Here is a 17,305-nt window from a genome sequence, read left to right as displayed (position 1 = left end):
GCCTCGGGCTAAAAAGCGTTTTGTGAGCATAAATCGTGAGGGGATCGGATCTCTCCCAGGTGCCCTCCATCTCTCCATCTCTCTTTCTCTTTTTGTCCCCCTGTGGGATTCCATAGTCTCTAGTCAGTCCATGGAGCAAGGCGCCACCTACCCCAGAGATTCCTTTCTGGCTTATTCGCTCCCTTTTGTAATTTCTCAATAAAAATGGAAAAACTAATAAATTTTGGCCAACTGAATGGTGGGGAAGGGGGGTGGCTTTTGAAACTCAGCGGGGAGGCTACTGGAAGCACGACAGATCGAAAGAAAAAAAAATTATTTGTTTTGTCATATATGCAAAGACTCATAATTTATGATCTAATATACAAAAGAAAAGAAAAAAAAAAAAATTTCACATTGAAGGATGAAAACTTCGACGCTTCCCATTCAACAAAATTAAAAAAAAAAACTAAATAAATAAAAAACAAAAATGATGAACCGAGAAAGAAAGAAAGAAACAAATTCATTGAAAACTTTAAAGATTTTTTTTGTTGGTTTTTGGGTTGGGTTTTGACCTGATCGCGGTGTGGGATATCTGGGATCATTGTCAACATTTTGACCGCTCGCTGTGCCCGTAATCATCGGTCTAACCCCTTTCAAGACCCCCATATAGACCCCCCCACAAAAATAGGAAAGAGTGACGCCGCCGCCAACATCTATTTAAATGCAAATCAATGTAATAAAACATTTTTTGGTCTTTTCTTTTTAGAGGAGTACGACTTACAGGCGGAAAAAGTTTAAATTAAATAGGTTATACTAAAGAAATTAAAATTTTATTAAAATAATATATAAAAGATCATTTATAAAGCCCTAAAACAAGATTTTAAAACTTTAAGAACTTCCTATTACCACTTTTAATAAAGATTGTTCTTTAAAGCATACTTTCCAAGTTCTAAATATATTTTTTTTCTCTGTAATTTACGGTATTCAGTGTCGCCTAGGTTAACCCCTTACTATTAATTTCAATTGGAAATCAGACACCCACGCAGGCAACACCTTTGAGTGTGTTTCCCACTTTTTTTTTTGGAACGGAAGTTCAAATGGCGCTTAGGAAAAGACCAAAGAACTAAATCGATCGTAAATCACTTAGAATCCAGGTGAAAATTTTCAAAAAAATAAAAAAAGATGTGGGCTGGTAATTTGTATAGAATGGGGATTGTGTTCCTAGAAAAAACACCACAATTTACAAGTTTAAGGGGTCTACTTTTTAGACAAGAAACCGAAAAAGACATGGGTTGACACCTTTTCAGATCAATTGGGCAATGATAAGTGTTATAAGAGCGGCATTACAATAGATCGGTATTTTTTTTTTGGTATTTTCTTTGGGGATCAAGTGGAAAAGTGATTCTGAACTCATTTGTCGCTATATTACTGATCTTTTATCGGTAATGTGAATGAAAACATTTACTCCTAAATGCTTTAAATGTCATTTGGAATTACTGTGGGTCCTTGAACTTAAAATCCTATAATTTATACCACTTTGTAACTCTACTCCTAACTAAGTTATCAATCTTGAAATTGGTTTCAAAATTTAACCAACAAGAGGCATGGTTTCGAACAATAGATTCCCTCTTGCTTGCCAACTTTAAAAGCTTTTGCCACACACTTTGCCTACTTCTTTATGGCAAATTAATGACCGAGAAAAAAAAAGCAACAAGAATTCCAAATAAACCATAAATTTTATTAATTTCTATAGCTGCTGCCTCACAAAAAACCAAACACACATTCACCTAACGAATGGATATTTGAACAATAGGATCGATTCATGGAGTTCTGCAGAAATACTACCGAACCACAGCGAACCGCACCCAATTATAATAAACAATATACGGCAATGGGTGAGTGGAAAAACCTATGCTGCTCCCACAGAAGTGACAACAAATTTAAAATTTACGAAATAAAAATTAAAATTAAATAAAACACCGCACAGCAAAACCAGCCAAAAACGAACAATGAAGGTAGACTGAAACCAAAAACCAAAAAACCTAAAAAACCAAAAAAAAAAAACATGAACAACGAAAATTAGCATACAAACTGAAGATCGAAGTTGAATATCAAATGAGGAATCCGATCAAGTTTTGGGCCAGTTCATTCAGCATTGCGGCGGATTCATTGATAGATCGTTCCACGGCTACTTTCCGTACTCCCCATAGTCCCCTCCAGACTAACTGTTAAAATAGACACATCACCCAGCGACTTTACGAGCCAGCGGACCATAATTCAAATTTATGTGAAGTCCGGGCCAAAAAATAAATCAAGTCACGACATTTTCAGAGAGAAAGAGGGAGCACTGGAAGAAAATATATCTTAAAACAAGTATATATCTTCTGGAAATAAAGATAAATATATGATTATACCTCTAAAACTATATCCTTTCTAGATTTCTAGACTTATTTTTTCCCTCAGTGATGTAGAGGCACCTTAAACCTCATCTTGAAAGAAACCCCAGAGACACCAAGTTAAATGACAACCCAGACAACTACCGTGTGCCAAATGATGAAATGAAGATGGAACCGAGTCTTGGGCTTCGTCATCAACGGAATTATCATCATTATCATCATCACCCAACTGTTGACAACGCCTTGCTGCGGTGGCTGCGGTCCGGTCCAGTTTCATTATTATTAACAATAAAAAAATATATATATATATGTATATACACGAAAACCCCAACGGATCCCATTCAACGCCCACGTCTTCGACATTTGTCCGCTTCCACAGATTCATCCGTATATCTTCATATGTATATATTTATTATAATTTTTTTGCATCTGTCTGTTTTTATTTTTCAGAGTCTTTGGTCTTTGTTGCTCCTCGAAAATTTATGTGACCGCATCGCTGCCGTATGAATTTTTAATTTTTCACCCAAAAGATATAGAGATACATCTACATACAGATATATATACATATAGATATTTTTGTTTGTTGCTTGGCTGTTGTCTGATTTTGTTTGCCTTTTTAATTTTGCCAATTAATGAAATTTAATACTTTTTGGTGCACCGTCTGGGCCAGAAGTATTTCGGTTGTTTGGAATTTGGTTATTGGTAGATTGGTAGAAAGTTTTTGGCCATCAATATATTGGGTTAACAATTTTGTGAGGTCTAAAGCTGACAGGTATTTTATAGATGATAGATGGGTCTATAAATTGGGGTTTTTTTATGAAAATTATAAATATTTTTGTGAGAAAAAGGATATTTATAAATTATGAAATTAGGAAGCTATTTTTAATAACAAACAGCTCTTGAATTTTGATTTCTGACAAGTAATGAGATAACATTTTTTGTCTGGACTCTTCGTAATTAGTTTCTCCTTCATTCTCCTCAAAACTGTCGATACGTCTCCTTTTCGAGTCTGCTGATTGCCCATTTAAAATATGCAAATTTTATAAAAAAAAAAGAAAAAAACAGACAGACTGAGAAACAAAAGCTTCAAGCAGAAAGATGAAGCCATCAAATTGGAGTTGAAGCCAAACAAAAAATCCAGCCAAGGGACTGCACTTAAAAATGACCAAAAATGGACCCGAGAGGGAGGAAAATAATTTGTTAAACTTTATGGACAGGCGAAAACTTAATTAAAAAAATATCCTTTTTTGGGCGCACTTAATTAAAAACAAAATAAGAAAAAAACCAATACCATGCAGGCGGTTGGTGTCAACTTAATGAAGTTTTTTGTTGAATGAAAAGATACATTTTTGAGATTTCATTGAGAAATCGTAAAGATACAATGAATATATGGTATGGCGCAGAAACTAAAAGATAAACAGACAATCAATATGGTGTTTTTTTTGTTGTCTACTAAAAAGAGGCCACACAAGAAGAAGGCAAAGACGCGGAAGAGGCAGGGCGACAACAAAGGCGGAGGCGGCAAAAAGCCAAAAGAAATGCAAGAAAAAAGTTTCCCAGGCCCTGAAAACAAAATGGAGCTCAAAGATACAAAAAAAAACCAAAACTAAAAAAAAGATACAACAACAAAATTGAGTGCCGCGTAATACAGTTGCACTGCTCTGCTCTGCCACTGGTTTTTACATTTTGGCTCTCACTCACACACGCACACCTACAAACGAGTTGGGGCAAGATAGAGAGTGTATCTTTGTATCTGTATCTCTGGAGCGAGGCTCCAGAGCGCCGCCCAAAGCGCCACACAAAAGCCACGCCCACTCGTACACTCGAAATGCACAGGTAGTTGTGAAAGAAAGTTACCTTTGTTTCGTGACCCAACACCGGCAGCTAGAGTGACATAGATAGAAGCTTCAAACGAGAGATCGAAGTTGTAATTTTAAATCACATTTTACAAGCTCACCTTTCACTCAGTAGTCGAGCGAGCCAGCCAGCCAACTAATTGAAATGTTGACTTACTTAAGCTTAATTAACATTCAACTCAGGTAACGCCTTCGAAAACACTCAACTGAGGTAGCCGGGCGCTCTCTTCGCTCGCGTCGTCGGCACCTGGTCTTGGTCACCTGGCACGCTCTTTGGCTCATTTTCCAGCCAACCAATCAGCGGAAGCACTCAAAACTCGTTCCGCGCTCAAACAGTCAGCGAGAAAAGGACGGCTAAAGAGAGGGAGCAGGGAAAAACGAAAAACACAAAAAAGTTTCAACCCATCAAGCTAAAGTTTTCGATCGTAACTTTGCAGTTGAGTCTCGTGCACAGAAGCGTTCGGAAGTGAAATATATTTTATTAATAATATTACCCAACAGTTGCGAGTTTAAAGTGCTACCAGCGACAAAAAACCTCAAATCTCTTACATTTTGGCTAATAAAACCCAAGTGAGAACAAAAAGTTTGCACCATTTCCGCTTTGGATTTACAAAATAGGTAAGCATCGCCATTTTGCGGCCGTTTTTTTTTTCGCTTCCGTTAGAAGCGACGCCATTTTGTGGCTACTGTTTCGAGTTTTTCACCTCACAAGCTGCCACCGCACTTACGCACACTGGTTAAGAACGCAATGGGATGGAAAGAGATGGCCGTCGTCGAATGTTGCGCATACGCAGTAGCCGAAGTTTTCTTTCATTTTTTTCAAGAACTTGCTTCGGCTACTGGTCTTCGTTTTTCGTTTTTCGATTTTTGCCTTCGTTTTTTCAACTTCGGCTGCTGTTGCAAGAAATCTGGATGACTCACACACAGACACACACAGTGCCACCGAATTGAGTAACAGACAGAGACAGAGCGATGATCTTCCTCAACGGCAGCGACGCCGACAGAGGCAGCGGCGCTGGCAGCAGCAGCAGAGCTGACTACTATTTCTACTACTCTTTCAGTTATTAGTAGCATTCATTCATTCAACTTTGTGCCGCTCGAGCGTGCGTATATAGTTCCCTCTCATCAGTTCCTTCGCGAGTACCTTACAAAAAAAAACCACACAACTGCAATTAAAAAAAGAGATCAGCGATCTACCTAATTACTTTCCAACAAAAAATTTCCAAAAACTGTTAATCAACTACGTGAGCCGTCGTTAAAAAAAAAAGACTCCACGAACGCGTAATTCCAGTTTCCCCATTGGGTAAGTTTTATATCCCCCCCTCGCTTAATTCGGTAGCTGAAAATGGCGTTCGTGTTCTTTGACTTGTTCTTCGGGGCCCCCTCTTCTGCTTCTGGCTGTGTTCTTCCCCCTTCCACACTGGTTCTGCTACCAGTTTTACGCCGCTTTCATTGGACAACTGAAAAACCAAAGCGGAAACAAAATAAACCCCACCACGTAACACGGGTGCGTGTAGTGCGCTCTCTTTTTGCCACATTGCCTCTCTCCTGGTGCGCTAGTGCGTTGAAGGGAGACGGGGCGATGTGTCTAATATGGCGTGCGTGTGGCCAACGGAGCTTTTTTCGGCCCTGCTGAAGTGTCTGTGTGTGTGTGTGAGAAAGTGTCGCCATTTGCCAAAATGGCGGACAGCAATTTTCAACTATTTCCTATCGGATTTTGAAAACAGAAACTTTTATTATTTTAACTTGGTTAGCTTTTACAATTATATGGTAATGAAATTTTAATATCCTAGATTTTATATCAAATCCACTATTTTTAAATTTAAACTCCATAGCTCTTCCGAAATTTGAAATCCTCTTTAAAATAATAACCATATTTGCTTCAATAAGCAAGAAAGTTACATCATAACTTCTAAACCCTCTTATTATAACCCTAAAAATTATATTTCCCAGCGGCATATATGTACATTTTCTAACCAGTCCAAAGCTTAACTTCCTTTTTAAGACCTTAAAAATATTCGAAGTTTAAGAAATCCCCTGGGAATACCAAAAGCCGTCGGCACAAGTTCGAACCCCAACGCTCTAGCTTTCCTTTTGGAAACTCAGACTATGACTCAGCTTGAAATACCTTACGAAATACCTTTTTTTTAAAGACCAAAGTAGAGCCTAGCTTACAAAGAGTTAACAACAAATGGCCAAATCATAGCGAATCATCGCCAAGAATGTCCGACAGATCATCATCAGGCTTTTTTTTTTTAAGTATGACTCATAAACGACCATGGAGTTTATTTTTGTTTCGATTGATTATGAAATACCAATGACTATGGCTTGAGTCTCCAGCAGATGTTCAAAATGTATGATATTTTATCAAACTTTGAACTAAACTTTGCCATCTTTAGTTTAAAAAACCATTTATTGATGGAATTTCTGGAATTTTTCCGGCTTTCTTTACGGGATTTTCACCTTCTAGCTGCGTGATCTTTAACCTTGTCTGGACCTCATGCTGTTCTCCATCAATTAGAGTCTAATTAGCTAAGCGATTACGGTAAATGGACTCAGCTGGCAGCTAATCTTTCCCGTCTCCGTCGACATTTGAGCAACTGTCATATCTCGACATAACAGCTGAAGGTGAGAAGCGGGAGAAATCGACTTTCTTCTGCCATGAAATCGCCATTCGTCTTGAGAGATGGATCTGAAGGAGATCCCTCATCCTTTTGTGAGAAGATTGCATTTGCTATTGTATCTTTGTATCTTGTGGCATGTTTGTGTTTGGGGTTACCTTCTTTCTCATATTTTTTTGTTGTGAGTTCTTTTGAGTTGAAGTGGCACTGCCACATATCCTAATTGTTTCCACCGCCAGACTTATTGGTTCTGCTTGTCCTGGATCCTGCGTGGGTGTTTTTTTCCTGAGAATTCTTCGCCATTAGCACAATTAGATTCGTATCAAATGGGCATCGGTGCCCTTTTGTCTTTTCAGCCTTATGTCCTTTTATTGTCATTTATTCTCGCCTCGGTTTTTGGTTTTCTTGTTTTTTCACTTTTCGGTTGTAATTTTTAATGGCACCTTGCCAACTCACTGTCCGCCTCCTCCTACAAAAAACAAAAAAAAAAAAACGGAGAAGAGAAAGAAGTGTGGTAATCGCTTTTGACCATGGCCCGTCCTGCGACGTGTGTGTCACTTTTGGACCCTGTTTTGAGCCCTGTTATCGCCCATACCGCTACACATTTATCTCGGGGTGTTAAACTGTAACTGTGGCACTTCGTGGAAGTCCCCGGCGCACTTACTTTGCCCTGCACACACCGCCTTCCGACACCACCTTCCGACAACACCTCCACCATCCACCGCCACCTTAACTCCCAAGTCCATCTCCATATATAATCTCTCACTCTCTGTTTGCCATTTTTATTTCACATCTTTCCCATCGGTGCAAATCTAATTTCACGCAGCATTAACGCCTTTCGCATGCCCTTCAAAAACCCACACACAACCCAAAACCCAAAGAGTCAGGATCTCATGCTGTGCGGGAGATCTTTCTTCCCATCTCCTCCGGGCGATCTCCTTGCGATCTCCGGGCGATCTGTCCCTGAAAGAAAGTAGAATGTGCGAGTGTGCACAACACTAATTATTTTCAGTGCGGATTAATGGGATTATCTTTGAGTTGGACAACAGTTTATTATACAATATTTGGGCAGTTTTTCCCTTCACATCGGTGGGTGTTCACTTTTGCGCTTAAGCGGATTGCGACTTGCAGTTGCCAAATACAAACAGTTGGAGATCGGTTGGGATCAGTCCAACATTTGGTGTGGCAGAAGGTGCCAAGAACGTCCGGATTTTCAGCAGATTTTTAAGTGTTCCAAAGAGGATCAAGAAGATCAGACGATTTGAAAGTCAAAACCAAGAGAAGAAGTATCCTGTATCCTTCTATACCATCTAGTCTTAATCACAACTCATTAACTTGGCATATTGATGGCCTCACTCCCAGGGAATTCTTCTCTCCTTTGGCAGATAATTTAAACCAACCAAATAGAGTGCTTAACCCCGGAGATCGGCCCATAGCTAATGGTGCTCCACTTAAGCCCACGCTCCCAGAGACACAAAGCCAAATCCAAATCCGCATCCAAATCTAAAGCAAAGCATAACCAAATGGTTAAAACCAAAGCGGATCAGAGAGACCCGGGCCTCAAAGCCCAAAACCCCAAACCCGGAGACCCAAACCAAAGAATCCACATGGAATGGATGGCCTTATGCAGGCGCCCTGTGTCGCATGATTAACGGCGTTAAAATGCCAATGTGACGCCACATTGTGTACACAAATTAACATTGGAGGAGTCTCTCTTTTGGCCAGGGAGTCGGGCTCCAGACATGACCAATGCGATCAGCGACCCAAACCCGAACCTCTACACCTCATACAGTGAAAGAAATTCAAGTATCTTTGAAGAAATCAAGTACTAAGTAAGATGTTGTTAGATACTAGATAGGTTTTAGGATAGAAATTCATCATTGAACTATCTATCTATGTGTATTTATTGATTCTTATATCGTGGGGTGTTCTATCTAGTATCTATCTATCTATCTCTCATGTTATCTAGGCCCTTAGATATCTAGCTATCTCTCTAATCAATCAATTATATAGATATAATGCAATTACCTCTCATTGTTTGGAAGCATTATCACCTCGAATTTTCTCGCAGTGCCTTAAATTCGAATGCGACTCAGTGTTATAATTTGAATATGTTTAGTGGGCATTAATGTTATAATGACAATAACTACGTACCGTCTGTGGCCGGTGCAGCACCCGCTGTGACGTTTGCCTTTTGTTGTCAACGTTGGCTCCCCATTCTGCGACCTACCCCCCACCCCACTTTAACCAACCAACCCGTTTCCGAATCCGAATCCCAAAACCCAATCCGAATCCCAAAAGTGTTCCAGCTGTGAGCTGAAAGCACCATAACATATAAATAAATATCGAAATCGGGTCTCGCCGAGACGCTTGTCGCTACCAGTCAGCGCTGGCCTTTGTTTTGCGCAGAAAAATTCCCGAATCTCAACCATGGTTACTAAAATCTGGGAAATATATCCACCAACCATTCCAATCCGAAAAAAAGTATTTATATTGAAGAAACAGAAACCGCCATCCAGCGGCGCCGAAATGACAAAAATAAAATTACATAAAAAATAACAGTTGTTAACTACTGAGAAGGGAAACCACATCGATGGGCATAAATTTTGTGTTGGCTTTGCGAGGCGCCAATTAAAAATAAACTTGTTACAGCGCCACCTTAATGAAGTGGCCAAAGACAGGGAGATTTTGGCAACTGTACTTGGTCATAAAGCGACGGGGGTGTTGGCCCAGTGATGACTCAGTTAATGGTGGAGAGATGTAGCCTGGGAACACTGGTCATCTTATGGGGTATACTTATAGGTATGTTTCCGGAAGTCAAAACTTTACTTATCCCCCCAAAAGATATATGGTATGAGTGTCTCTACACCCGGAGGTGAACAATCGATGGTGTCGTTGAAGACAAATTATTTAAAATCCATCCGAAGGTTAGCAACTGTGAAAATAAAACTGAGTTGTCTGGAGGCCCGGGTGATTTGTAAATGTCAACACTCCGAGGAGGATTGTGTTGCTTTCAGTGAGTCACTGGAGATCTCTTGTTGCACCTACAGACTTACTGTTTTTTCTTTCAACTATTATTTTAATCACAAACATATTTCTCTGTTTATATAGAAACACAGAGATATAAATTTTATTTTATGTATATGTATGTATATAGTGTGTGTTTTTTTTTTGTGTGAGAATTTATTGACCCATAAAAGATGTCGCAGGCGTTGCTAACTTTATTTAAACTTTGCGTTTCCCTCTGTTTTAGGTGTTTGCCTTAAAGTGCGCCATAAACTAAGGCGGCTGCTAAGTCGACGAGGAAGAGTGAAAATAACGCCCACCAGCGACTAACTAACTGGACGACTAAATACCTGAAAAAAGGGGAGGCGAGGTGAAATCACAGAGTTGCGATAGGAGCTTGGAAACAAAAAACCACAAAAAAAATAAAAGATAAAGCCTCCTAGAGGAAGCAACGTTGCCACATTTCACCGACCAATCAGTCGAGCAATTAACCAAGGTGTTATCTCTCAGATAGTGATTAGAGGCGGCGAGAGTACCGTTAAAAAAACGCACCCCCTCGCCCCATTTTTTTGAGTGGAAAACCCCATTCTACGGAGATAAAGAGCATTATAGAGAGGGCGCTAGCAGACGGAGTGGCTGCCATTGGAATACCCATTTAGAGTGAGCGGGAGATCCCAGAAAGACCGTGTTCGGAGCGCACTGAGTAGTAACCACCACCACCGGCGGTGTAGCACTCGAATCGACGAAACTCAACCACTCAACCAACCACCACACTCAGCCGCAGCGGAGAAGTACACATATCGCCTGTCAAAATGTTTGCTGTAATGCGAATCGACAACGATGACTGCCGGTCCGATTTCCGCCGCAAGATGCGTCCGAAGTGCGAGTTCATTTGCAAGTACTGCCAGCGGCGATTCACCAAGCCGTACAACCTGATGATCCACGAGCGCACCCACAAGTCCCCCGAGATCACCTACTCGTGCGAGGTCTGCGGCAAGTACTTCAAGCAGCGCGACAACCTGCGCCAGCACAGGTAAGCCTTCTGAACTAAAGTTCTAGTTTAATTTTTGGGCTAAAAATCATAACAATACATATCCCTGCAACCAAAAGGATAATATAGCTTAATTTGAATTATAAAGGGGGTTCATTATATTTTTCAAGGCATATCAAGTATTTTTATTCGAAATTTCCAACTTAAGGATGTAGTCTCATGTGTGAGGTTGAAAAAATCGATTTTTTTTTTTCAACACATTTCGATAGTAATGTTTATTAAGAATGTACTGTTAAAGTTTCAAATAAAAATATCAAATAATGACAGAGATACAGCCCATAATCGAGAGCGCGCCTACACCAAAAAGTATGAGTTTCTCGGTAGCGTCTAAACTTTAAACGAGTTTTTCTCGGAACGACATTTTTGTGTGCGGCGCAGGTGATTCACAAAATTCTATGGTACCGATCTAGCTGAAATTTGGATATGTTGTTCTTAAAAGTAACACCTCTGTCCCGTACTAGAATCATTTATTTTTAATGATTAGTTTTTTTTTTATCATTAATTTAAGATAAATTTTTTAAATTATAACAAATTTTTTTTTTTGTGAGCTTGCCATTTTGTTGTTTATTGATGAAAATATTTCATTCTAGTACGGGACAGAGCCATAAGCTTACAAAACAATAATCTATTCTAATTTTTTGTTTCGGATGACTCTAGCAGTCGAAATCACCTGCGCCAGGGACTTACCTTTTTTTTGTATATGCATACTTTGGCATGCTATAAAGTGTATTAAACTACACAAGAATAAATTAAACAAAATATTTTCAAATAGTTTATGATGCCTATAAAAACATATGTGAAAATTGGAACGATCGCATTATTTTTTATTACAAAAAAAAATTTTTGAAATAACCTCTAAAAAGTAGGCCGGAACATGAGACTACATCCTTAAGTTCTGTTTTTGAAGACTTGTCACTTTTGAAAATGTTTAAAAAGAAAGCCTAAAGTAGTTCTAAAATTAAACCTTAAAATGTATCTACTTTGGAAATTATAATTTTTTTAATTAAAATCTTTGTAAAATGAGTAAAGTTTATAGGAATATTAAATTTTGAATCGAAAAAACCCCAAAAACTAGGCTAGAGTACATGACTTACATACATACTTGCATATATTTGTTTTAAAAATGATTTCGGTTTATATTTTTGTGTAAATATTTAGAAAAAAATTTAAGTGCATGGTTTTAAGGTTTTAAGTGAAAATATAATTAAATACTTATTATTTTTTTACGGTGATGGATGTATAGAAAACAATTAAAGTGTGAACTATATTCAAAAACTTTCCCTTGGGAATTTCAGGCGAAAAAATTAAACTAGAAAACCATAAAGGGGGTTTACATTATTAGTGAGATAAACTTCCCTAATTTGTATGCCTTGTTCTATATATTTTCCAAGTAAATCCCCTTTAAAACTATTGACTTTTTAATTGAATAAATGAATTAGTTATTTAAACAGAAGCTAAAGCCACTTAAATGAAAATTTCACAATTATTTCATTTATTCACGTAAAACGTAAAGCCCAAGCTGAATCAAAATATAATATATATGGATAGTTTTATCTTGATAAGCTTGATAAAACTCTAGGAACTTCCCCAAAAAAAAGTTTTAGATAAAAAGGCATTTTCACCACCAGAGTTTCCGATTTGAAAGCTTCTTTCGATTGATAAAAAGCTTAATCACACCATCAGAATACACTCTTACTCATAAACATACCTCATACACTTCTAACCAACCATAAAGAGAACCGAAATCATTTTTTTGGGGCAGCCATCAACGCTTTGTTAATATTATTATTGAAATCAATTATTTTTTTTTTTGATCACAACCTTCAACCTCAATCACATCACGAATTATTCTCTATTTTTTCTCTTCTCTCTCTTCTATTTGTAGATGTAGTCAGTGTGTTTGGCGATAAGCTAAAATATACCATATATAAACATATATATATATAAAAAGTAAAAAACAAAACCACACACAGAGCAATATATAAAGTAAAACCGATATCTAAGCACCGCAGCACCAACAACAGCACGCAATATCACAGCTATATCTTAAAAAACAAAAAAACAATAAAAAATCAAATCTGAATGGGATCTAAGCAGCAATGAAGCAACTGCAACTGCAACAGCAATATTGCAACTGCAACAACAAGCACACACACCCCGCCTACCGCCTACCGCCCACTTCTTCATGCACCACTCTAAGCATAAGTAAAAAAATAAAAATATTTATAGAAAAAAAAACAAATATACATATCTGCAACAAAAGCAACTCTGCAATATTGCTTAAACTACTAGATGCAATCTACAGCAACAACAAGCGATTATATTGAATGGAATGCTAAGTTCAGGTGTTGGTTTTCAATCTATTTGGTTATCTGGTCTATACAATGCACTTGCCACGCCCCCATCAACATCAGAAAAAAACAAAAACAAAAAAAAACCACTACAATCAATGTTGCGCAGGCGCAGCACAACAGCAACAACATCAACAATAGCAAGCAGCAACAACATTTAAAATATTATTTCCAGAAACCTGCACATGGACACATGTGGGCGTGGCTGTTTTGGGAAGTGAAGAAGAAGCAGAAGCGGCAATAAAACTAAAAACAACTAGCAACCAGCAACTAGCAATCATCAAACCAGCAACATGCAACATGCAATACCATAGGAAAAAGCAGAAGCAACATTAAATAAGTGACATCCCAGCAACAACTAACAACGCAACATGCAACATGCAACTGGCTTTCTCATCTTCTTACCAGTATTTGCCAGTGTTGTAAGTGAAAGTGCAATTAAGCTTAAGCTTCTTGGGCTTTCCAAAACAATTCAACAACACTGGCAATCCATAGCAACAACCTAGCAACATGCAACACCAATCAGCTGCAATTATCTTGCCTTATAAACTTAAATAATTGATTTACACCTCCCGCAAAACCCCCCTCTCGCTATATATTTGTATGCATAATAAAAATTAATTAAAATTAAATAATAATATTAAACAAAAAAAATGAGAAAAATTAAAAAACAAACACCCACATACATGATAAGTATTTGTATTTTAAAATCAGAAACACGTTGAAAATGTATTACATAAAATTAATAATAATAATTAATAATTAATAATAATAATACAAAAATTATTAAATAAATATTTACGATATGCGATTGTTTTGTTTAAGTTTATATTTTAAATGAATAAATTGAGAGTAGAAATGAGTGAAAAAGGCGAAAAAAATTTGCAAAAATAAAAAAATCGACAAAAAACAAAAGTTTTTTGTTTTTGTTTCCTTCTTTTAAGTGCCCGGCAATAAGATTGTAAATGATTTCCGCTATTTATAATATTAATAAAAGCAATTAATTAATAATATCATCCCTCGGCATGAGACTCTGTAAAATTTTGAACATTTTCTGTTTTATGTTTCCTCCAAAAATAAATCAGCTAAAGAGAAAAGCGCAATTTATAAATAAATCCTAGAGTTTAACGGCAAAACAATAAGTAATTAAATAAACATATTTATATAATTAAAAGAAAAACCCAACAGAAAACCTAAAAAAGTTTGTGTTTTTATTCTTTGTGACGTCAGAAGGTGGGCAATCTAAAGGGTCTGGGGAAAGGATACTTAGATACATATGAGAAAGAGATGCTTTCTCAAAACTGCTTCAAGTCAACTGCTCGGCTGCGTTTTCGCCGGTAGTCTGTTGCTAGTCGTGTAATTCTTCACGTAATTAAGTAGTTAAGTAACTTGTTTCTATTAAATTATCATTTAATTGACAGAAAACAACAAATAGGTTTTGTTGTTCACGCCTAGCCAGGTGAGATGCAAATAAAATGGAAAATCTGAGTAGCCAGATGGGGAATAATTTTTTTTATATTTAAATATTCAAGATTCAAAGGCATAAGAGACCCTATGCGAGATTAATATTTTGGTATGCCACTGATTTTATAGGCTTGTAGTATGTATATAATGCAGGTTTTTCCCATGTAAGATTTAAAAGCATTGGAGACCCCCTTTTTGGATTTTTTTTTCATTTATAGGCTTGTAGTTTCTAATGGAGTTTTTTACCCCATTCGATCCCGTTTAAATTGCTTAAATAAAACGCTTTATAAAACCCTATAATTAACATCATTTATTTGGATTGAATAAAAACTATTATAGAGGTATTTATTGAGGATTTTTCTTGCAATATTTCTTATATCATGTTTTGTTACACTCCCTTCGAAAAGAATCGTAATTTCTAGAATGCTGTTATTATTAGATATCTATTAGAATTATAGTTTATACTATATTATTGGGATAGATAGTTTTTAAAATATAATTTTGATTAAAAAAGCTATTCTTTCTTTTATGAATAGATATTTTTAAACAAATCGATTAACAGAAAGAACCATTTTAAAATACATCTGTTCATAGGACTACATATTTTAAGGGGCGTTCCGACCTTATAAAATTAATATGCCTTTAAAGTTTTTTTTATCTTTTATACTAAAAAATATACTTTTTAAAGAAAGGACCTACTTTCCACGGCTATTTTTCACTTACCCAAAGAAAGACTTTTTCAAAAACCCAAAACCATAACCAATTACCATTCGAGTGCAATATAGAACCCCATTACCCTTCGCCACAGACCTGGATCAATAGACCTTATCTCCTGTTTGTGGGTGTACGCACTGTGTGCTCAGGAGACCTCTCACTTGCAGGGAGAGCAGGGGTATCTCCCCTCCGAGCACCCACTCACCGTACCTGTGTGTGTGGGATGCGATAATCAATTCATAGCAGCGTTTGCCAAGCATTTAGGTTAACTATTTACCAACAATTAAGCAAACTATTAAGACCAACTGCTTCCTTTGTCGGCTCGCACAATTGGTAAACACCAAAAATAAAAAAAAATAAAAAAAAAGAGGAGAAATGAGTGAGAAAAAGAGTAAAGGAGATAGCGGTGGGTGGGAGGGAAAGAGAGAGGCGGAGATTTTCACATGCGATCATAAATCATTTCCCCGGGGCCCGGGCATGACTCAAGTTCGAAATACCAAGTTCCCCGGCCCAGATCCCGACCCAGGGCCCTGGCCCAGGTCCAGGCCCGCTGTGTTCGTGTTAATTAAATATTGACTATGTTTTGATAAGCCGTAACATTGGCCCCGGGTCCTCAACAAGTCCTCACTCCGATTTCAGGCTTCGATTTTCCACAAATTTAAATGTTAGCACTACACCACAGGACCTGGTGATCCGATCCGGTGATCTGGTCCGGTTGGGAAAGAACCCAAACCCTCGACGACTTGCCACGACGATGATAATGAAAGCGTTTCCAAATGCGAAACGAATGCTGGAACAGCTACTGTGGCGAGTGTGGTCCAGGATATATAGATATAGGACCCGTGGAACGCGGATATGTGGCCTGTGGTTATCTCAGCAGGTACACAAAAGTGTTCAGGCCATTAGATCTTGAATTTATAAGTATTTGTCTAATATTTGGTTTGAAGTTATAGCATTACTTTTAGTAGAATTTTTATATTTTAGTTATAGGATTCTTAATTTTTGATTTGCTACCTAGGCCATTGGTTTGCATTCGGTGGCATTTCTATTATTTTGACCTCCGCTGTGGAGCGGCATGTGGTCGCCTTCCGAGGCACGTGTGGTTTTCCAGCTAACCGCTGGCCAGGCTGCTGGGTGCTGCTTCCTGCTGCCCGCTTTTGGCATTAACCTAAACTGTTTCCACCTTCCCTGCGTCGGACGGCCAAAGGACGACGTCCACGCAGTTGGACTTCGGAGCGGGCCAAAGTCACAGAGTCCAGTCACAGAGTCAGCGCGAAATCCGGGCCAAAAAGTAGGCCCGCTGTGTGCGCCATCACCCGCTGGCTTTGTTGGCCGCACATTGGCTTAGGCCCGAAATCCATTCAAACTAAGCCAAGTCAATGCGATGCGTTGCTATCCGGTCCGATCCGATCCGAGGCGAGATATATCGGAAGAGGAGCGACCCACGGCCCACCCACTTGCAAAAAGAAGGTTTCATTTTAAATATTTCAGATACAATATGTACTAATATTATAGCTTTTTTTTAAGGCTCTTTTTTTTAGACATTTCCGCTCTGACCAGATGACAGAGTTAGTGGTTTTTTTTATTGCACATGCAGATTTCTTTTATAGGCTGATTCATCACAGCCACATTACCATTGCTACCAAAATTCACCTTGCTGAGTCACACACTTTAATTTCCATCTAACTTTTGTGCATAAATCTCTGGCCGTGTCGTCTGAATCTACGAGAGATATTTGGCAACAGGTTCCCATTTCCAGTCGATCTCCAAAAGGTGCGACGAGCAACCTCAGAGGCAGATTCCACCTCATACCTTTCGGAATTCAGATTCAGAGCTTTTGGGAGTCCGTTAAGCCACAATGTCTAGC

General features: G+C 38.1%; 1 protein-coding gene across 3 annotated transcripts; it reads left to right on the top strand.

Annotated features, from left to right (window-relative positions):
* The first annotated feature begins 4,673 nt into the window (after positions 1 to 4,673).
* drm (odd-skipped family member drumstick) lies at positions 4,674 to 13,147 on the top strand. Of its 3 annotated transcripts, XM_070277496.1 has the most exons (4): positions 5,309 to 5,534; positions 10,106 to 10,891; positions 12,795 to 12,855; positions 12,888 to 12,901. In XM_070277496.1, exons 2-3 carry the CDS (start codon positions 10,671 to 10,673, stop codon positions 12,817 to 12,819), a joined length of 246 nt encoding a protein of 81 aa, XP_070133597.1. In that variant the 5' UTR covers positions 5,309 to 5,534; positions 10,106 to 10,670; the 3' UTR covers positions 12,820 to 12,855; positions 12,888 to 12,901. The 3 variants fall into 3 exon arrangements, with proteins under 3 accessions (XP_070133598.1, XP_070133597.1, XP_017098009.1); XM_070277497.1 differs by lacking the exon at positions 5,309 to 5,534 and adding an exon at positions 4,674 to 4,849 and having other exon boundaries at positions 12,795 to 13,147; XM_017242520.3 differs by having other exon boundaries at positions 12,795 to 13,147.
* Positions 13,148 to 17,305: the final 4,158 nt, after the last annotated feature.

This window comes from Drosophila bipectinata, chromosome 2L, assembly GCF_030179905.1.
Source record: "Drosophila bipectinata strain 14024-0381.07 chromosome 2L, DbipHiC1v2, whole genome shotgun sequence".
Classification (NCBI taxonomy): domain Eukaryota; kingdom Metazoa; phylum Arthropoda; class Insecta; order Diptera; family Drosophilidae; genus Drosophila; species Drosophila bipectinata.
Note: the sequence above shows the minus strand (reverse complement) of the source record. Positions and strands in the feature narration are given on the sequence as shown.